General features: G+C 43.4%; 1 protein-coding gene across 1 annotated transcript in view; it reads left to right on the top strand.

Annotated features, from left to right (window-relative positions):
• Positions 1-22,941, top strand: part of HGFAC (HGF activator) — a 114,790-nt gene that overhangs the window by 37,495 nt on the left and 54,354 nt on the right. The window contains exons 3-6 of the mRNA XM_040335347.1: positions 1,719-1,815; positions 3,294-3,367; positions 14,276-14,398; positions 18,336-18,470. Of these exons, the coding sequence (XP_040191281.1) occupies positions 1,719-1,815; positions 3,294-3,367; positions 14,276-14,398; positions 18,336-18,470 (429 nt within the window). The remainder of the gene's footprint in view (positions 1-1,718; positions 1,816-3,293; positions 3,368-14,275; positions 14,399-18,335; positions 18,471-22,941) is intronic.

Raw genomic sequence — 22,941 nt, forward strand, 5'->3', positions numbered from 1 at the left:
TATATACGATACGTTACGCCGCCGCGATTCTACGTGAATCTGGCCCGCTGTTCCTCCACTCTTTGCAAAGCACTCAATTTTGCCCATTGAATGGTATCTCCCATCTAAAAAAAGCCTCCTGCGATAAGCGCATGCGCTGTGTTGACGTCACTCCAGCTGATCGGTAAATCAGCTGGAGTCCCCTTCCGTTCTGCGCATGCACGGGCAGTTTTCGACGGAGGGCACACATGGATAGAACATCCTGCAAGCAGAGATGAACGATCCCTGCACATTCCAGCTCAGCCTTATTCATTGCTGAAATAGAGATGTGTGACCCCTACAATAAAAAGACTAAAAACTACAGGCCAGATTCACATATAAGTGCGGCGGCGTAACGTATCGTCTATACGTTACACCGCCGCAAGTTTTCAGCGCAAGTGCTTGCAAGCGCAAGCACTTGCGTGTAAATTTACGGCGGTGTAACGTAAAGGCGTCCGGCGCAAGCCCGCCTAATTCAAATGGGGCGCGTACCATTTAAATTAGGCACGCTCCCGCGCCGGACGTACTGCGCATCCTCCGTTTTGAAATTACCGCCGTGCTTTGCGCGAAGTGACGTCATTTTTTTGAACGGCGACGTGCGGAACGTACTTTCATATTCCCGGACGTCTTGCGCAAAAATTTTTTTTTTGAAATTCGACCCGGGAACGACGGCCATACTTTAACATGGCTCGTCTAAAGTTAAGCCATGTTAAAGCAGGTTTAACTTTGCGACGGGAAAAAATTACTAGCGACGACGTAACGAACGCGAAAACCGTCGTGAATCGCCGTAAAACCTCATTTGCATACCCGACGCAGGAAAACGACGCGAACTCCACCCAGCGGCGGCCAAAGTATTGCATCCTAAGATCCGATGGTGTAAAGTCAATAACACCTGTCGGATCTTAGGGCTATCTATGCGTAACTGATTCTATGAATCAGCCGCATAGATACACTCAGAGATACGACGGCGTATCAGGAGAATCTGGCCCTACATATACAGTATATCCAATATTTGACTTTAACCTAATGCCGCGTACACACCATCACTTTATGTGATGAAAAAAAATGACGTTTTTAAAAACGTCACTTTAATTGACTGTGTGTGGGGGAAAACGTCGTTTTATGTCTTGTAAAAAACGACCAAAAAAAATTGAAGCATGCTTCAATTTTATGTGTCGTTTTTCAAAAGTGCACTTTTTACTTCACAGAAATTGACCGTGTGTAGCAAAAAACGTCGTTTTCTAAGACGTTTTTTCATCCACGCATGCCCAGAAGCTACTTATGAAGCAAGCTTCAATGGTAAAACGTGGTGGAACGTAACCTCACTTTGCAAGATCATTGTGAGAAAACGATGGTGTGTAGGCAACTTCGTCTTTGAAAATTGAAGTTTCAAAAACGTCATTTTTTACTTCACAGAAAGTGTCGTTTTTTTTCATCACATAAATTGATGGTGTGTACGCGGCATAAGTCATCCACTTGTTTATTTGATAATGACCGTTTGCCTAATTATTTGGATAATTGCCTATAAAATGAATCTGGACAGCTCCATCACTACACCTCGGAATTACAGCGAAATGAGCAAGGTCAATAAAAACAATTTGGAGACCTTTCCTAAAAATATCAGAGCGCACAGGTTTAAACTTTAGAGGAAACCAAAAATCTGCAAACTTGACAGTTTTATATTTTTTCTTTCCTTTCAGTCTATACAGAAGACAACAAATTGTGCAAGTTTCCTTTTCGGCTGGGAGGACGTCTGCATTTTTCCTGCATTTCAGGTCTTTTCTTGAAGAGAGATTGGTGAGTAATCCTCTGTGATTAGAGTGCGGAGCGTAAGGGCTGCTGAGTGTTGTGGTCGGTCTGTCACCCTGCCCAGCCAGGTACACAGTTCTCATTCACCCTCAGGCAGAAAACCAGTCATTGAACCTTGTATTTTTTATTGAGGGGACTAAAATGGGATGGGGATGGGATATTCATGAGATGCCCACCTGATTGCAAAAAAAATTTTTTTGACTAATTATATACACCTCCGGTATATACAACTCCAGCCTGTGAGTCACCAGCTCTACTCTAAATCACTCCCAACCCAGATCAAAATACACCCTGCAAATGTACCTACTCTCACAAAACTCTATCCATTATACTTCTAGCACACTAGAAGGCGCTAAAGAAGTTTTATAAAGTCAGGTTAATTGTTATGTATCCCCATTATAACAAGCATATTTCCCATTGCCACCTCCTGGCCCTTTAAGAGGTTCTTAATGTTGGGAGGCGGGCACTCTGATTATGTGACCGCTGTGATCGGCAGCCACATGACTGGAAGCTGCCAGTTACAAGTACTCAAGTTAGAGAGCAGGCTGTGCATGTCTTTTGTGTGTTTTTTATTTTTGTTATAGAACCTGGATAGGGTGAGGGCAGGGGTGTACCTACAGGGGTCACATTTGCGGCAGGTACGGCTGCATGTAGAGGAACCAATCTTTAAATTTTCAGCTCCTCTATATGTAGCTGCCCCTGCCACTCCTTCTATCCAGCTTCTTTTTGCTGCCCCTCCCCCCCCCAATGGGGCTCCTACATAAATAAATAAAAAAATAATAACAATAATAATACAAAATATGATATTGTAAAAAAAAATAAAAAATCAGATCACAAAAATAAAAAACTACTGACACCAGTGGCAGAACTACCATGGTCACAAAGGTCACACTTGCGACCGAGCCATGGCATTCCACCACCGGGCTTAGAGGGAAGAAGCCCTGATGGTTCTAGTTATGCCACTGGGCAAGCGTGAGCATGGGGATACACCAATAACTACAAAACTTGCAATAGAGGGCACTAATGCTGAAATAATACTTCAGGGGGAAGGCACCCCCTTAGAATTGTGTAGACAAAGTGGTACTAAACAGGGACTCCTCAACAGGAATACAGTCCTGAGTGTACTAGTAGTAATAATGTAAATCTCTCAAAAGGGAAGGTTGGTACTCCGTGTGTCCTGAATACTGTGTACTGCAGTATCAGTCAGTTTCTGTACGCCAGCAGCCTGTGTTCTGGATCCTTGGGAAACATTTCTGCAAATGCTCCAGGAGAATAGAACAGAGGTCCCCAGCCAAGCAGTAGCCAGGACCCCCCCAAAAAAAAATAAAAAAAGTTAATTTAAATAACACGGGCTGACCTCATGCAGCATGCTTCAATGTAATGCAAAATGATGCATGGTATAGACATTTACAGACTGTTAAGTCAGCTAAAGAGTTTCTAATGATCCTGTACATACTGTATCCTAGGTGTGCTACAACACGTAACTATGACAGAGACAAGGAGTGGGGGTTTTGTGTCACCAACAGCAGTTTGGAACTAGGTAAGTCTGTGTGTTCTACAATTAAAATGCCCAGGTTTTCTCTTGCAGAACCATAGTCAGAAGGGCTTGTGAAAAGATCTATTGGTCAGTGCTTGCAGACTTGTATCACTTTCCTGATATTTGCTTTCCTGGTATGCAGGTTGTACATATGTTGCACAGTACAAATAGGTTATTAAAAAAAAGGAAATAAATCACTGTGACGGACCGCCTGGTACCTCACATGGGTGCCCCTGCCAAGATACAGCTTCCTCCACTCTGAAACCAGGAACCAGGTATTATAGCTGAGCATTTCCCCCAAGAACTAGACGACACTAGCTTAGGTGCAAACTGGAACTGGCATTATTGTAAACTCACACAGAATATATACCACACAAAATCAGATAAGCGCTTGATTACATTATCTTAAACAATGCAAACTTTAAACAGTAATATCATTAGTACATGTAACCGTACATCTAATGAACAGATAACTTAAACATAAACAGTAAGCTAATCAACAGCTTTCTAATAAACAGTAAGCCAATTACCAACTCGTCACCTAGACAAGGCTAGGTGGATCAGGTCAGTGCCCACCCAGACTGTTTGGCACCAGTTCCACAGAAAGAAGGGCTATCCAAATATCATTTAACCAGCCTTGTGTAATCTGTCCTTCTAGACAAGTTATCATAGGGCAAAACTTATACAATGTTCCAGCAGTCTGAAGAAGTGAAATTAATTTACCTTCATAGATCTCTTGAGGGAAATTGTTGATAAATATTTCTGTCCCAAGTGAAGGAGCTTCTCCTACTCAGTCTGCAGGAGGGCCACCATGTTCCCTCTGACCATTAACCGGTATAAGATTAATATTACACCTTCCATCCACTCTAGAAGGGAAGCTTCATTGTCTTTTTTTCGAGAATTAATCCAAGCCTCGCTCTCAGCGTTCATTACATTGTTGCCCATTGGAGAATGATCCGCTCTCTCCTTGGGATCAGAGGCTGAACTGAACTCTTTTCCATGCTGTGACCGGGAAAAGCAGACAAAATCCCCGGTCTCCTCCATGGCCCATAATCGGTGGGTAGAACAAAAGCTCCTGTCCCAATTGGGTCTGTCACAATCACCGTTTGTGCTAAAAAAAAGCTCTCATGTCCCACTGCCCACTTTTTTCTAGTCAGCAGGCCAGTGTGTTGTTTACCAAGCTGTGCCGCTGGTTCTGTCGAGGACCAAACTGTATTGTGTGGCTGAGGTGTCTAGTACAGCCTTTCTTAATCTGGGTGCTGTCTGGGTTTGTCATGGGTGAAGTAAAAGCATGTATTTATATGTGTTCATGTATGCAGGGCCGCCATCAGGGGGGTACAGGCAGTACATCTGTAAGGGGCCTGGAGGTCCCCAGGGGCCCGGATGGCAACCCCCTTTAAAAAAAAATATATATATTTGTTTTTTAGGGGTCTGGAGGTCCCCAGGGGTCCGGAGGCCCACAGGGCCCAATATGGCAACTCCCCTTTTTTTTAAATTATTTTTTATAAAAAAATATATATATATTTGTTAATATATTTTTAATTAAAGGGCCAATTTTTTTTTGTTAGGAGTACGGGGGGCCGGAGATCCCCAGGGCCCCGGATGACAACCCCCCTTTTTTTTTTATATATATTTTTTTATTTATATATATATATATATATATGTATATATTTATTATTATTATTATTAAAGGGCCCAGGGCCCTTTTTTATATGGCAAACCCCCTTTTTTATAAAAAAAAAACATTTTTTATATCATTTTATTTCTTTATTTTTTTTATTTTTTTATATATATTTTTTATTTTTTTTATTAAAGGGCCCAGAGGTTTATTTTTTTTATTATTATTAAAGGGCTCAGAGGTCCCGGATGGCAACCCCCCTTTTTTTATAAAAAATAAATAAAAATGTTATATATTTTTTATTTATTTTATACATATACACATATATATACACATATATGTATGTATATATATTTATTATTATTATTAAAGGGCCCAGGGCCCCGGATGGCAACCCCCTTTTTTTTATAAAAAAAAAAAAATGTTTTATATTATTTTATTTCTTTATTTTATATATATATTATTTTTTTTATTAAAGGGCTCAGAGGTCCCCAGGGCCCCATGTGGCAACCCCCCTTTTTTTATTTTTTATAAATATTTATTTTTTATATATATTTATTTATTATTTTTTTATTAAAGGGCCCAGAGGTCCCCAGGGCCCTGGATAGCAACCCCCCTTGTTTTATAAATGTATATTTTTTTTAATTTTTATATATATATATATATATATATATATATATATATATATATATATATATATATATATATTTTTTATTAAAGGGCCCAGAGGTTTATTTTGTTTATTATTATTATTATTAAAGGGCTCAGAGGTCCCGGATGGCAACCCCCCTTTTTTGTAAAAATAATAATAATTTGTATGTGTGTGTGTGTGTGTATATATATATATATATATATATATTTGCTTCTGAGCATGCGTGGGTTTAAAAACGTTGTTTTAAACGTCGTTTTGCCCACACACTATCATTTTAATTGACACAAAAAACGAAGTTTCGAAAAACTACACAAAAAATTCAAGCATGTTCGAATTTTTTTTTTTCGTTTTTCAGAAGACATAAAACGACGTTTTCCCCACACGGTCATTTTAAATGACGTTTTTAAAAACTACGTTTTTTTTTCATCACAAAAAACGACCGTCTGTACGCGGCATAAGTTGAGTCAGATAAGACCAAAATTTTACTTTTTAGCCTAAAAGCAAAAAAAGTTATGTGTGGAGGAAAACTAATACTGCACACCATCCCCACTGTGAAACATGGTGGTGGCAGCATCATGTTATGGGGATGCCTTTCTTTAGCAGGGAAAGGGAAGCTAGTCAGAGTTGACGGGAAGATGGATGGAGCCAAATACAGGCCAATCTTAGAAAAAAAAACATTAGAGTCTACAAATAACTTGAGACTGGGGCGGAGGTTCACCTTCCAGCAGGACAACGACCCTAAACATACAGCTAGAGCTACAATGGAATGGTTTGGATCAAAGCATATTCATGTGTTAGAATGGCCCAGTCAAAGTCCAGACCTAAATCACATTGTGAATTTGTGGCAAGACTTGAAAATTGCTGTTCAGATTCTCTCCATCCAATCTGACAGAGCTTAAGCTAATTTGCAAAGAAGAATTGGCAAACATTTCTCTCTCTAGATGTGCAGAGCTGGTAGAGACCCCCCCAAAAAGACTTGCAGCTGTAATTGCAGTGAAAGGAGGTTCTACAAAGTATTGACTCAGGGGGCTGAATACAAATGCCCCCCACACTTTTCACATATTTATTTAAAAAAAAAAAATTGAAAACCATTTATCATTTTTCTTCCACTTCACATTTATGTGCCACTTTGTGTTGGTCTATCACATAAAATCCCAATAAAATACATGTGTTTCTGTATATATGTATGTCTGTATGTTACTTTCACTCTTCACCCCCACACTCTGGGCCAGATTCAGGATGGCGAGCGCATACTTGCGGCGGCGTAGCTTATGGCATTTAGGCTACACCACCGTAAGTTAGCGAGGCAAGTACATGATTCACAATGTACTTGCCTGCTAAGTTATGGCGGCGTAGCCTAAAGCCGGCGGGCGTAAGGGCGCCTAATTCAAATTAGGCTGAGGGGCGTGTTTTATGATAATTAGGCTTGACCCGATGTGAGTGACGTTTTTTTGGAACTGCGCATGCGCCGTGCGCCTACATTTCCCAGTGTGCATTGCGGCTAAGTCCGCCGCACGGGCCTATTGATTTCGACGTGGACGTAAACGACGTAAATCCCTATTTACGGATGACTTACGCAAACGACGTAAAATTTTCGAATTTCGACGCGGGAACGGCGGCCATACTTAACATTACTATTCCATCTATTTGATGGAATAACTTTAGGCCTGCTAATGCGTTACGTATCTGTACTGCGTCGGCCGGGCGTACGTTCGTGAATAGGCGTATCTACTGATTTACATATTCTACGCCGACCGCAATGGAAGCGCCACCTAGCGGTCAGCCTAAAAATTGCACTTTAGGATACGAGGGTGTAAGACACTTACGCCGCTCGTATCTGAGCCTAATTTAAGCGTATCTGGTTACCAGAATACGCTTAAATTAGCGCCGACGCAAATTCTGACTTAGGCTGGCGTATCTACTGATACGCCAGCCTAAGTCTCTCTGAATCTAGCTATCTGTACGTTACACACTTATGACTCCTTCTCTGTAAAGTGGAACCTCGGATTGCGAGTAATGCGGTTAACGAGCGTTTCGCAATACAAGCACTGTTTTTTTGGAAAATCCTGACTCGGTTTGCGAGTGTTTCAGGATTCAAGCCAAAGCGGTGTGCAGTACCGCTTTTTGGCCTGAGGTGGGGGGGGGGGGGCGCTGGAGCAGAGCGGAGTTGTCCTCTGGCCTTTTCGGGTGTTTCTGAGGCTCTCCGGTGCCCCATCCACCTGTGGCCACATGCGGTATTGCATGCCATTGAAGTCAATGCGGAACAAATTATTTTCGTTTCCATTAACTACTATGGGGAAACTCGCTGTGATATGCGAATGCTTTGGATTATCTTCCACTGAACTTTACTTTTAATCCTGATCCCTACACTCTCTACAATCAGAACTGCTTTTCTAAGCTGGAAGGACTGCTTTTTACACCGGGGTGCCTCGAGACTAGAAATACTTTTAATGGGTGACTAAAAGAAGGTTGAGAAAAACTTGCCTAGATCATCTTCAGACTCTTCATCTTGAGCATTATCACGTTTGAGGGATATCAGCAGAAGATGCTCTGGTGTGAAAAGGAACTCATTATTTTAGGGTTTTCATGACCTTATGCTAGTTCTAATTTAACAAAATCTGCTCTGTTTGGTTTGATATATTTTATATTCCAGGGCTGATTTTTATATCCAGTCCTATACAGGAGCCAAGTACATATATTCATATGATGACACATTCATTTCCTAGAAAACAAAGAATCCTTTTAATTAATGGATCATCACCTCCAGTACACAGAAACGTCTAATTTCATTACAGCAAAGCCATTATATTTTTATTACTATGGACTCCATCCAAAGCAGGATAATGAACTGCTAACTGCCTGATGTCTGTACGTCGGTGTCAGAGCTGGCTGTGAATGATGGCTCATTACACTTCCATAGGTCATCCATATGACTGGGGACCCCCTGACTACAGTGGGTATGCTGGCATTATTAACTGGCTGTCTTGGACCATGTTCACAGTAGTGTTGAAGCCCAGACAGGAATTTCCTCAAAGAAACCTGAACTGGGGTGTAAATCCCAAATTCCACACATTGGTTGCTATTGCTTGGCTAGCGACATAGTGCGCTCACTGTGTTGGTGTGTCTGGGGTCCTTCTGTGCACCAAATCCACCCACCCAGAAAACCTGGATTGTGTTCAACCAATGCCAAAACCAGCCTAACGCTTCACTGTAGTATTTGTATGTTTCTTTAAAGTGGACCTGACATGTTTTTTGATTTTGTGCAACTCTTGCTGTGATTTATAGAAATATACTTCCTTCTATAGTCATCTATTATATGAAAGTATGAAGCTGTCATTTAACCACTTCAGCCCCGGAAGATTTTACCCCCTTCCTGACCAGAGCACTTTTTACAATTTGGCACTGCGTTGCTTTAACTGACAATTGTGCAGTCATGCGACATTATACCCCAACAAAATGTGCGTCCTTTTTTCCCCACAAATAGAGATTTATTTTGCTGGTATTTGATCACCTCTGCGTTTTTTTTTTTTGAGCTATAAACAAAAGAACAGCAACAATTTTGAAAAAAAACACAATGGCCCAGATTCACATACCTGGGCGCATAGTTATGCCGGCATAGCGTATTGAATATACGCTATGCTGACGTAGTGTAGAGAGGCGAGCACAGTATTCTCAAAATACTTGCTCCCAACGTTGCGCCGGCATAACTTAAATCCGTCGGTGTAAGCCCGCCTAATTCAAAGTAGGTGGAGTGTGGGCATGATGCATTTAAATGAAGCGTGACCCCATGCAAATGAAGGGCCGAATGAACGGTGCATGCTCAGAATCACGTCGAACATACTCCCTAAGATACAACGGCTCAATGCCTATGACGTGAATGTAACCTACGCCCAGCCCCATTCACGTACTACTACTTAAACGACGTAAAATACGACGGCTGTTCCGTCATCCATACCTTTGCATGGGATGCGCCTCCTATAGGTGGAATAACTTTACGCCGGACGTACGCCTTACGTAAACAGCGTATATTACTGCGACGGGTGCAAGTACGTTCGTGAATCGGCGTATCTCGGTCATTTGCATATTCAACGCGTAAATCAATGGAAGCGCCCCTTGCGGCCAGCGTAAATATGCGCCCAGGCTCCGACGGCATAGGAAACTTACGTCGGTCGGATGAAGCCACATTTCAGGCGTATCTTGCATTAAGACTCAGGCGCATAGATACGACGGCGCATCTGTGCACTTACGCGGCGTATCTCGAGATCTCGAGATACGCCGCGTAAGTGTTACGTGAATCCAGGCCAATATCTTTTACTTTTTGCCATAATAAATATCCCAATTTAAAAAAAAAAATATGTATATATTTTTTCTCAGTTTAGGCCGATATGTATTCTTCTACATAATTTTGGTAAAAAAAAACAAAAAAACGCAATAAGCGTATATTGATTGGTTTGCACAAAAGTTATAGCGTCTACAAAATAGGGCATAGAATTATGACATTTTTATTATTATTTTTTTTACTAGTAATAGCGGCGATCTGCAATTTTTTGTTTTTTTCTATCGGGACTGCAACATTATGGCGGACACATTGGACACTTTTGACACATTTTTTGGGACCATTGACAATTTTAGCGATCAGTGCTAAAAAAAAAAAAGAAAATGATTACTGTAAAAGTGTCACTGGCAGTGAAGGGGTTAACACTAGGGAGCGATCAAGGGGTTAATTGTGTTCCCTAAAAGTGTTCTAACTGAAGGTGGGATGGGACTTACCAGGGGAAATGACAGATCGCTGTTCATACTTTTTATGAACATACAATCACCTGGGAGCTGTGTGTTTACGAGCGATCGCGGGTGCTCGACGGTCATCAAGGCCGCCAGGCACTCGCACCAGCTCTGGGGGCGAGCAGCGATCGCGTGCGCACCTCTAGTGGCCACAGGGTGAAGCCACATAATATAATGTTGTTTCGCCCAGCCGAGCCATGTTGCTGCAGTAAAACTGCGGCTGCTGGTCGGCAAGTGCTTAAAGTGATATTTTTGTGTTAAAATATCATTTTTTATACTAACTTGTCCTGTGCAATAGTATTGCACAAAGCAGTCCCTTACCACCTCTTCTGGAAGTCCCCCACTGGCACTGTCTGCTCCTCCCTCTGGGTGCCTCCTCAGCAAGCAGATGGTACCGGTGCATGTGTGCTCCTGAGCCGGTATTCTGTCGAGAAGTACCTGCTATAAAAATGTTCCTGGGACAAGCAGCGCATGCGCAGCACAACAGCTGAGTTTACAAAGCGCGGCATGTAAACGCGGCATGCTGTCTTATCACTTGCTACCATGCCTCCAGGATAGGATTCCTCTGTGAATTGTAGAGGGTCCCTCCAGCACCCGTGCCACAGGCCCTAGCCAGACTAGGGCCGACCTTTAGGGGCCACAGACTTTTTTCCCTTTATTTTACTCTGGTTAATGTCACTCAGAACAGGAAGTGTTGGGACTACATAACACCTCCCTCTCTTCTCCAGGGCAAGGTGTTTTGTAGTCCTTGGAGATGGCAGGGAACAACCGTTCAGAAGCATAAAGCACAGGAAGTTACCAGCTCACACAATTTCTGGCTAGATAAATATTTCTTAAAAGGTAAGTTCACCTTTACAGAAAATCTGTAAGGTGAACTTACACTGGACCCCTTCCCCATTCCCTCGGTCCCCCTGTACCTGAAGCTGGCAATCACCCGCTAGGAGACATGGAGTCGTCGCTTCAGTGGTCCGGGGGTCTGAAATCCCTGCGGCTTAATCTCCTAAACATATCTCGTAAATGTACATATAGGATGCATTCTAATTGATCGGTGCTGTCACATGACATGGACGCCGCCAACCGAAAAGAGCCCATCTACTCTGTCCTATCAGTGGGGGGGAGAAGAAGAGAGAACGCTGTGGGGATTTCAAATACCCTGACTGGTGAAGCGGTGACCCGCTGTCTCCTAGTGGGTGATCGCCAGCTTCAGGTATAGTGGGACCGGGGTGAGGGGGGTGGAGAGGGGGTCCAGTGTAAGTTCACCTTACAGGGATTCTGTAAAGGTGAACTTACACTTTAAACTAACAGCTGATGAGTAGGGATGAGCCAGATGTTCGAGTTGCCTGTTCGCCGAATAGCGAACAATTTGGGACATTCGCTGCAAATTCGAAAGCCGCGGAACACCCTTTTAAAAGTCTATTGGAGAAATCAGGTCTGGTACGGATTTTTTAGGGGAACCTGGCGCCAAAATTAAAAACAAAATCGCGTGGGGTTCCCCCCAAAAATCCATACCAGACCCGTATCCGAGCACGCAACCTGTCAGGCCACAGGAAAAGGGGGGGACAAAAGCACCCCTCTTCTGAACCGTACCAGGCCACATGCCCTCAACATGGGGAGGATGTCCCCATGTTGATGGGGACAAGGGCCTCATCCCCACAACCCTTGCCCGGTGGTTGTGGGGGTCTGCGGGCTTATCGGAATCTGGAAGCCCCCTTAAACAAAGGGGACCCCCAGATCCCAGCCCCCCCATGTGAATTGGTAATGGGGATTTCCTTTTAAGTCAAAGGGGGGTGGGGTCACTCGTACATGTCACTGGGTAACCCCTGACGTTTCCCCGTTGCATCAGAGATGGCGGGGTCACCCGCGCACGTAATGGGTGGCCACTCCCTCAGATATTCAAGAGCTGTCACATCGGGTCTCACGTCATTCGGCGGGCGTCTCCCAATTTTTTTTCTTTCTTTTTTTAATAAAGGACTTGTCCCAAGCTGTGTCTGTGTGTTTTATACTATTTTTTACACTTTTTTGGGGAAATGGTAGGGGTACCCCATTACCAACTCACATAGGGGGGGCGGGATCTGGGTGTCCCCTTTGTTAAAGGGGGCTTCCATATTCCGATAAGCCCCCCGCCCACAGACCCCCACAACCACCAGGCAATGGTTGTGGGGATGAGGCCCTTGTCCCCATCAACATGGGGACATCCTCCCTATGTTGAGGGCATGTGGTCTGGTACGGTTTAGGAGGGGGGGGCGCTCTCTCTCTTTGGCGCAGGGTTCCCCTTAATATCCATACCAGACCTGAAGGGCCTGGTATGGAATTTGGGGGGACCCCATGCATTTTCTTCTTTGGTTAGGGGTTCTCCTTAATATGCATACCAGACCCAAAGGGCCTGGTAATGGACTGGAGGGGGAACCCATGCCGTTTTTTTCAATGACTTTTGTCTGTTTTGTCGGGACCCGACAATTCATTATAGCCACGAGTAGTTTTAAATTACTGTCATTTTGTGCAGGGACTGTTCTAAACACGGGAAACATGCGCCACTTTACAGTCATACTATAGACATCCCCCAGGTACGAAATTTAAAGGAATATTTCACTTTTATTGTTTCACTTTAAGCATTATTAAAATCACCCCTACTGAAAAAATGGCCGCTTTAAAACTTATTTTTGCATTGATGTCCCCTGGGGCAGGACCCAGCATCCCAAACACTTTTTATGACAATAACTTGCATATTAAACTTTAAAATTAGCACTTTTGATTTTTCACGTCATCTTTAGATCCGCGTAACCTATCTGATTTACGTTACGCCGCCGCAAGTTTTTGAGGCAAGTGCTTTATTCAGAAAGCACTTGCCTGTGAAGTTGTGGCGGCGTAGCGTGAATTCAAATTTGGCGGGTAGGGGGGGTGTAATATTTAAATCAGGCACAGCAGTGGGGGATGTGGCCACACAAACTCATCTGTGTGTGTTTTTTTAGCTTACTAAAAAAACACAAGATGATTGCTCAGAGCTGGATTAACTCTTTGTGGCAAGACTGGGCACAGATGACTTGACATCCTCTACTGTACCTGGTAGAAGTCTTCATTAAAACATTTTTTTTCAGCTTTACATCCAAGCAAAAAACATACTTCTTCTTTTATTCTCAATATAGTAAGTAGCTCAGGGACAAGACAGTGACACTGACAGCAGTGTGCAGCAGCACAGATGATGACACCTTACTGAAATGACATGTCCCCTCCTGAGTCAGTGACAGTCTCTCTCAATGCCAGTTGGTCCCTTTAGTCCACTCCAGTCCAAACAGCACTGACAGTCCTGCTTCCAGCTTGCCTTGCTCCTGCCCGCAGACCCACACACAAGGCTCTGGCCGCTCTGCTCGCCTTCCTTGCACCATGACATCACATGACACGCTCAGGCACTGCCTCCGTCAGACCCACCACCTGACGCCTTCCCAACACGGGCAGTCATATGGTCACGGCCTGGACTGGAGCTGCGTGTCATAGCCATGTTTTCTACTGGCAACCTTTTCCTGTTACAGGCAGGAGAAAAGTGCCCACATTTTTACTGGCTGCCAGTAAAAATACTGACGCTTGGCAACACTGATAGGCAATGCTGGAACATGCAAAGGTGAATGGGAATACTCAAAACGCCCAGGTGCACAAAACTCATCAAGTGTTACGAATTATGGCAGGGAGATCTCTGTTGTAGTAGACATAAGGTCCAAGACAAAGGGGACAGGCACAGCCCTATCAGGCTCCATCTATAACTTAAATATAACCTTTGGGAGGCCTGAATATTTCTGGTTTGACGTAATAAAACATCAAATGTTTCAGGTATATTTTAACATTTCCTTCATTTTGTGTTTTACAGTTTTTGAGGATCATTGTGCCAAGAATCCTTGCCAAAATGGTGGCACCTGTACCAACATGCCACTCCTGAACACTTTCTTCTGTGTATGCCCAGAGGGATTCTCCGGACATGACTGCGAAGATGGTTAGTCGCTTAAACTGAACTAATTCTATTATTATTTCTAAATTGTAAGCTCTAACGAGCAGGGCCCCCTGATCCCTCCTGTATTGATTTGTATTGTGACTGTACTGTCTTCCCTGATGTAAAGCGCTGCGCAAACTGTTGGCGCTATATAAATCCTGTATAATAATAATAATAATAATAATAATTCTGCTGCTTTATTGACCAGTCATAGGTTGGGGTGGGTCTGTGACCAGATTTGATTACTTATTTGCAGTGTAGTTTGTTGGGAGGTCACAAACCTGACTGTGCTATCTGACATGGCTATACCGAATTGCAAACCTGTCAGTAGGTAAATAATTCACATAACGGCATTTTAACTGTGCGTTTACCTGTGTGCTGATATTTAGCTTCAAATTGCAAAGGCATTACAGCAGACACTGCCTGCCTTTCTGTGTTACTTTATGTTATTTTAACTTTGGACTCAGCAACATGATGAGGGATGAGCTACGGTTTTAAATCACTGGTGTAACTCTTTCATTTGTGTAAATTGCAGCTTGAGCTACAGAGCCTGTAAACAAAGGATTTTACAGCCCCCCCCCCCCTCCTCTACAGGCTGTGAATGTATAAGGATGTGAAGTCCTAAAGCTTCACGTACTGGCTGGATAAAAAAAACATAAAAAATATAGAATATTTAAATTTCAGACTTTTAAAATAAATAAATAAAACATATACATATTTATAGCCATGACCACAATTCAAGGAAAAAAAATGCTAAGAGTAGCATGTGATTGGATGGAACAGATCCCTATGGAATAAGCTGCAGCTTTGAGCTAGTAGTACTTCTACCCCAGGGTACTCCTGTTACTAATAATAAAAATAGGTTATTGTTGCAAATAATACACCTGCAACCGGTATAGTTTATGATTTAAAAACATAAAGGTCAATTAAGACATAAGCTTGGCATTTTTTTCTTGTGGGTACTTTAAAATCCAACTCCATGTTTTAAGACCCCCTCCATGAAACTCCCATGTACCTATTTTTAAAAAAAAAGTTCCGTTACTCCTGGACAGTATGGCAGTCAAGCACTGTGAGCCTTGTCTGCCTAATGATGCACTTCAGGGGATACAGTATATTCATGTGGCCTGGGATCACATGTAGTAGGTTTGATGACATTGGGAATCATTCAACTCATAGAAGGATCGATGCTGGATCACAGAGCAGTGAGTCTGCAAGAGGCAGCACTAAAGAGGAGGTCAGTATTTAATTTTTTATACTAATTTCTTTCGATTTAAAAAAATAAATAAAGTGGCGCTAGGGTTAGGTTGAGAAAAAATGGTGTAAACTATACAAGAAGCATGTAGCCACATATAATAATGATTAATTACGCAATTTGCAGTATTTCTACTATGCACAATGAATTGCTACTACTGTATCGCCCTGCCCTAGTTAGGCTAAATTTCGTTTTGGCTCTGCTGTACTCAGTTGAGTGGTGTTGTGTGAGGTTTTTTTTGTTTGTTTTTTTGGGGGGTTTGGTCAAGTTTCCCAATGCTTAGTGTTTGATTGCTCCAGTCTGATTCTGGAAGCTTCCAGAGAATTGACTGGAAGTGTCAACCACTGAAGTTATCAATATTTATGTGCCCTTGGTCAATGCCTGGGATGGGGGCACCCAGAAGGTTGCTAGATACAGTACATGTTTAGGAGGCCTGCTCAGAGTGTTCTGTGATGCAGTTTGGGCCTCCACCTGTGCTGGGCTGAGGGTCCAGAAATAATTTAACTAAGGTTGTTTGCTGGAGGACATCACGAGGGGTAATTGGTCTGGAGAAGAATTCTTTTTTTCCTCCCTCAAGTATGTTACATGGAAGCCAGAGTGAGGGGCGCCTGTACTAGGACATTGTGAGAGAATACCTTCATTGGGGATCCCAGGTGTGCATGTGCTTGGAAGTAAGTGCCAGCAGTTGCTGTAAAGACTGGAGCTGCTCATACAGAGCTGCTCAACATCTACCCTAGGGTTGCCACCTCATCCCTTTAATCCCGAACACACATGAATTACACAGGTTCTGAGGCTAATTTAATGCAGATAAGGCACCAAGTGAGTTTAATTAACCTTAATCAGCCTCAGAACCTGTGTAATTCAAATGTGTTCGAGTTTAAAGGGATGAGGTGGCAACCCTAGTCTACCCTCAACAAAATCCTGCCACTAAGGGGTATGTTGCTACTTTTGGAGTATCTTGCACCCTCATCCCTCTCCTGGTCTGCAATAATTCTACAAAATACATCCTCCTAGACCAGCGGTTCTCAACCTCACTAGTGCCGTGACCCCTTGATAACATTTCCCATGTTGTGGGGACCCCCAACAGTAAAATTATTTTCATATCATGGGTTGTCGGCACCCAAGGCAAGACAAGTAATTTGCGCCCCTAATTTTCCCTGAGTCCCTTCCACTCGTACAGTAAAACCCCTTATGGTACATTTTGGGATTTATCACTCTTTTTTTGTCCTCCTTTCTTTCCCTTTTTTTTCTCTCTATCCTCATTTCTTGTTTTTTCCCCATCCCTCTCTCTAGCTGTCTTTCTTGTTCTTTCTCTTATTCTTTGTTCCTCCTCCTCTTTTCCTCTCCCTTCCATGTATTCTCTATTTTTATTCCTTCTCTTACTCCTTGGTGGAGGGAATGGGATGAGTGTCAGTGCTGGCGGGAAGTTGGGATGAGTGGCAGTGCTGGCGGGAAGTTGGGATGAGTGGCAGTGCTGGTGGGGGGTGGGATCAGAGGCAGCACTGGGCTGAGGTCTGATTAGCCTACTTAGGTGCTCTTGATCAAGGTCACCTATGCCCTAATCAGGACATAGGGTCTCCCCAGCCCCTCCCACTTCACATTCCTCACCAGTCAGCTGACCTCTAGTGTCTGCCCCTACCCATGCCGTGAACTGAATGGGCAGCTGCGAAAAGGCTGAGTGGGCAGCCACAGGCTCCAGGGACAGCCCAGCTGGGTTGCTTCCTCAAAAAGGCTGGAAGAGTGGTGCAGGCTTCAGGAACAGCCCAGGATTCGGTGACCCCTGGCAAATTGCCATTCGACCCCTGAGGGGGTCCCGACCCCCAGGTTGAGAACCACTGTCCTAGACTGAGCCTGTGTTGTCTGTCAGTGTGCTTGGAGCGGTGACTGTGCCAGTGTATTATAGAAAGGGAGACCTGGGGTAATCTACAGCAGCCCCTTAGGGCCCTTTCAGATGTCCGCTCCGTTCGTCCGCTTATTACAAGTTCGTTTACGGACTTGTAATGGTTCCCTAACATTCCCTAACGTTCCCTAACGTCCGCGACCATCCGCGTCCGTCAGGATCTGCTTTTGCGGACGTAAGAAAACCCTATTTTTCTTCCGTCCGGTGGAACGGATCGGATGCAGACGGACAGACGGTCCGTCTGCATCCAATTCCCCATAGGGGAGAGCGGAGGAGAGACAGGGCGGTCTCTGCACTGTGTGCGGAGACCGCCCTATCCGCCGACAGCTCAGCGGGGATTACGGAGGATCCCCGCTGAGCTTTTGCGGACACACGGAGCGGACACAAAAACGGTCCGCTCCGTGTGAAAAGGACCCTTAGGGGGTGAGCACTACATGTACATGTACATGTTGCTTTACACCAGGGATCTCCAAACTACAGCCCTCGAGCTGTTGTGGAACTACACATCCCATGAGGCATTGGAAAACTCTGACATTCATAGGGAGCCATTGGCTGCATCTGTCTGAAAGTAGGCAGAGTAAATGCAGGGTTTGTTCCTTCTAGTGGCTAATGTACACATTTCTATATTTAATATAATTACAGATATAGAAAATCAAGTATATGTACATGAAAATCAAATTTAAAAAAATTAGTATAATATTTTTTTCAGTTAGCATGTGCCTTCTATAAATTGTAGTAGTTGGGTAATTACATTTTCCTTGACTGGTTCTCTTTTCTTCCCTATTTAGTCAAGTGCTTTGATGAAGCACACTACCAGTATTATGATACTGGAGACACCTGGGCCAGAATTCACCATGGAAGAGTGGAGCGATGTACCTGTCAGAACAGCCAGATAGAGTGTCACACTGGGGAGAGATATACAGGTAATGCCGATCTTTAACAATAGTCTGCAAAGTGCAACAGTCAATGTTCTGTCAATAAGAACGGTTTTTACTTATATTTATCGGCGTATACCGCGCACTATTTTGCCCTGAAAATCAGGGCAAAAATCGTGGGTGCGCGATATACGCCGATACCCGCTTTCCCGCGCCGAGTTTGAATACTGCGCCGGCATATACCGACTATACACTACAAGTGTATAGTCGGGCAGTCTCGGCTACACTCGCGCTCACGTCCTGTACGTCCAGGACGTCAGCGCGAGAGTAGCCGTGCATTGCCGACTATACGCGAGTGTACTGCGCTCGGTATATGCCGGCGCAGTATTCAAACTCGGCACGGGAAAGCTGCAGACCAGACGAGGCCGCCGATGGACGCCGTGCAAGACACCAAACTGTAAGTACAAAAATCTTTTTTTCACAGGAATTTCTGGGCAAATTTAGGGGTGCGTGCTATACGCGGGAGCGAGCTATACCCCAATAAATACGGTACTTGTAATCTTTCTCTATGGCTCTCCAATTTCCATTGTGTTGGTAATCTTTCTTCTGTGATATGACTTTCTAAAATATTCACATGTACAGCATGGTATAGACTTTTGTCACCTAATGGAGGTAGGAACTGCTACTATGTCCATGGTGTTCCAAACATGGTCTGCCACCTATTCTAGAATCCTTCTCTCTGAATAATTGTTACATCATCACGGTTGCTGTCATGGGTTAAAACATTGGCCAGGGAATACAAAACAGCCCTAATGGCACTTTTCTGGCAGTAGTTCCCTTACAACCTGCACCTAATTCAGGCAACAATGTCGGTAACATTACAGGCACATTTGGCAAATTCAGGTAGTTCGTACTACTGCCACTTTATGCTACAAATTGTTAAATAATTACCACCAGTTATATATAGTTACATAGTATGTGAGGTTGAAAAAAGACACAAGTTCATCAAGTCCAACCTATGTGTGTGATTATATGTCAGTATTACCTTGTATATCCCTGTATGTTGTGGTCTTCAGGTGCTTATCGAATAGTTTTTTGAAACTATCGATGCCCCAGCTGAAACCACGTCCTGTGGAAGGGAGTTCCACATCCTTGCCGCTCTTACTGTACAGAACCCTCTACGCAGTTTAAAGGTTAAACCTCTTTTCTTCTAATTTTAATAAGTGGCCCTGTGTCTTATTAAACTCCCTTCCATGCAAAAGTTTTATCCCTATTGTGGAGTCACCAGTACGGTATTTGTAAATTAAAAACATATCCCCTCTCAAGCGTCTTTTCTCCAGCGAGAATAAGTTCAGTGCTCTAACCTTTATTCATAACTAATATCCTCCATACCCTTTATTCGTTTTGTTGCATTTCCAGTACATCCGTCCTGAGGACTGGTGCCCAGAACTGGACAGCATATTCCAGGTGCAGCCGGACCAGAGTCTTGTAGAGTAGAGAATTAAAATAAAATTGGGATATTTATTATAGCAAAAAGTTAAAGATATTGGGGGTTATTTATGAAAGACAAATCCACTTTGCACTGCAAGTGCAAACTACAAGTGCAAATTACACTTGAAATAGCACTGAAAGTGCACTTGGAAGTGCAGTCACTGTAAATCTGAGGGGTAGATGATCTTAAATGAGGGGAAGCTCTGCTGATTGTGTCATACAATTATGTGCAAGCTAAAATGTCTTTTATTTTCCTTGCATGTCCCGTTTGAATCTAGCAAAGAACCCTGGGGGACCCCACTTTCCAACCCTGACCAGTGCAGCGCTAAAGAATATTATAAACAAGTCCAAAGGTAAACGTGTTGAGGCCAATGAGTGTTGATGAAAAGAGTAATAGAAGAGGAAGACTCCTTAGGCAGTGAACAGGGTGCTTGAAATGATCACTTTGCATCCATAAAGAGTGTCTCCTTCACCGGAAGTACAAACCGCTCACCTTATCATATGGACCACTGAACAAACAGATAATTATACACGCAGTCCCTTAACTAGGGTAATTGGGAGGTGTCTTCACTCAAGGCCCTTACCTCAGATTCCTCAGTACTCAATCTCTTAATGGCCTCTGAATATTCGCTGAGGAAGTCCTAAACCACTGACGCGTGCGAGGGGCTTAGTGATGAAAGGACAGCCACCCACCTGGTTCTTCTATGTGTGTTTTATATCACTTCTATCCGTGCACTGGGAAACAGTGTCGTGCATGTGAGTAGTTTATCTTTTTAATAAATTATTGCTGTTTATGCAAATGGAGAGCACTATGGGCCAGATTCACAGAAGAGATACAACGGCGTATCTCCTGATACGCCATCGTATCTCTGTGTTAGGGCCGTCCTAACTATGCGACTGATTCATAGAATCAGTTACGCATAGCTAGCCCTAAGATGCGACAGGTGTAATTGAATTACACTGTCGGATCTTAAGGATGCAATTCTAGGCCGGCCGCTAGGTGGCGAGGCCATTGCGGTCGGCGTAGAATATGCAAATGACTAGTTACGGCGATTCCCGAACGTCCGCGCTGCCCGTCGATCTAACTTTACGTCGTTTCCGTCGAGATACGCCGCGTTAAATTAGGGCTGAGCCCTAGTTGTTCTAAGCCATATTAAGTATGGCCGTCGTTCCCGCATCAAAATTTAAAAAATCACGTCGTTTGCGTAAGTCGTCCGTGAATGGCGCTGGACGCCATTTACGTTAACGTCTAAACAAATGACGTCCGTGCGACGTCATTTAGCGCAATGCACATCGGGTAATTTACCCGACGGAGCATGCGCAGTACGTTCGGCGCGGGAACGCGCCTAATTTAAATAGTGCCCACCCCATTTGAATTGGGCGGGCTTGCGTTGATCGCATTTACGTTACACCGCCGCAAGTTTACAGGTAAGAGTTTTGAGAATCAGGCACTTACGCTGTAAACCTGCGGCGGTGTAACGTAAATGGGATACGTTACGCCGCCGTGGAGTAACGTAATTCTATGTGAATCTGGCCCTATGTTTTTTATTTGCATCTTTGCATGACCATATGTGTATACATGCGTGAACTTGGAGGCCATTAAGAGATTGAGTATTGAGGAATCGGAGGGAAGGACCATGAGTGAAGACACCTCCCAATTACCCTAGTTAAGGGACTGCGTGTATGACCATCTGTTTGTTCAGTGGTCCATATGATAAGGTGAGCAGTTTGTACTTCCGGTGAAGGAGACACTCTTTATGGATGCAAAGTGATCGTCTCAAGTACCCTGTTCACTGCCTAAGGAGTCTTCCTCTTCTATTACTCTTTTCATCAACACTCATTGGCCTCAACACGTTTACCTTTGGACTTGTTTATAATATTCTTTAGTGCTGCACTGCTTTTTACATGTATATATAGCCAAAATTTTTTTTTTTTTTTTATATTTGGATAGCATAGGGAAGGATTAGAACCTGTGTCAAGTTTTTATTGTTGTCTTTGGGGGAATTCTTCAAGTAAGGACAGATATTTTGCTCGCTTTGTAGAGATTTCCCCTTCCTTCACCAAAAATAAGCTGCCTTTTTTTATTCATTAATTATTTTTATTTTTTTATGCTAGAATGCAATTTACAATGAGAGTGGCGCGAAGATTGGCCAATGAAAGAAAATAAGAATAACAGTGTCATGGGTTTAAACCGTTCCCTCTTTCTCCAAATCATAAAGGAATGTTTTGCGAATTCATACACTTTAAATGTACCCGTCCTTTGCCCTGCAGGGATAACCGCACATGTTCACTTGTCGTGTTTAATCTTGCCCCAGCTGTTTTTAATTACCATCCCCTCAAATTATAACACTGCTTGATTCCCAGCCTCCAGTGCTGACCTCTCTGAAATGTTGGTATTAAAAATATATAATGGCGTATTAAAATGTAATTGTTTAGCATGAATATTTGATAATTGGTTATTACCGTGCATATATTATTAATGTATAATTGTAGTGGATAATGATACTGCATATAATATATTGTATTATACAAAATGTTGGTCCTAGTTAGCTTGCTTTGCCACATAGATCGCTATTTAGATATATAAGGGCCATTGTAGCTTGTTTTATCCTCCAATTACTGGGTAGTTACATAGTTAGGTTAAAGGGGTTGTAAAGGATAACATTTTTTTCCCTAAATAGCTTCCTTTACCTTAGTGCAGTCCTCCTTCACTTACCTCATCCTTCCATTTTGCTTTTAAATGTCTTTATTTCTCCTGAGAAATCCTCACTTCCTGTTCTTCTGTCTGTAACTCCACACAGTAATGTGAGGCTTTCTCCCTGGTGTGGAGTGTCGTGCTCGCCTCCTCCCTTGGAATACAGGAGAGTCAGGACGCTCTCTACGTTGCAGATAGAGAAAGGAGCCGTGTTCTAGTGGGTGTCCTGACCTCTCCTGTAGTCCAAGGGAAGGGGCGAGCACAACACTCCACACCAGGGAGAAAGCCTTGCATTACTGTATGGAGTTACAGACAGAAGAACAGGAAGTAAAG

Source organism: Rana temporaria, chromosome 1 (genome assembly GCF_905171775.1).
Source record: "Rana temporaria chromosome 1, aRanTem1.1, whole genome shotgun sequence".
Taxonomy (NCBI): domain Eukaryota; kingdom Metazoa; phylum Chordata; class Amphibia; order Anura; family Ranidae; genus Rana; species Rana temporaria.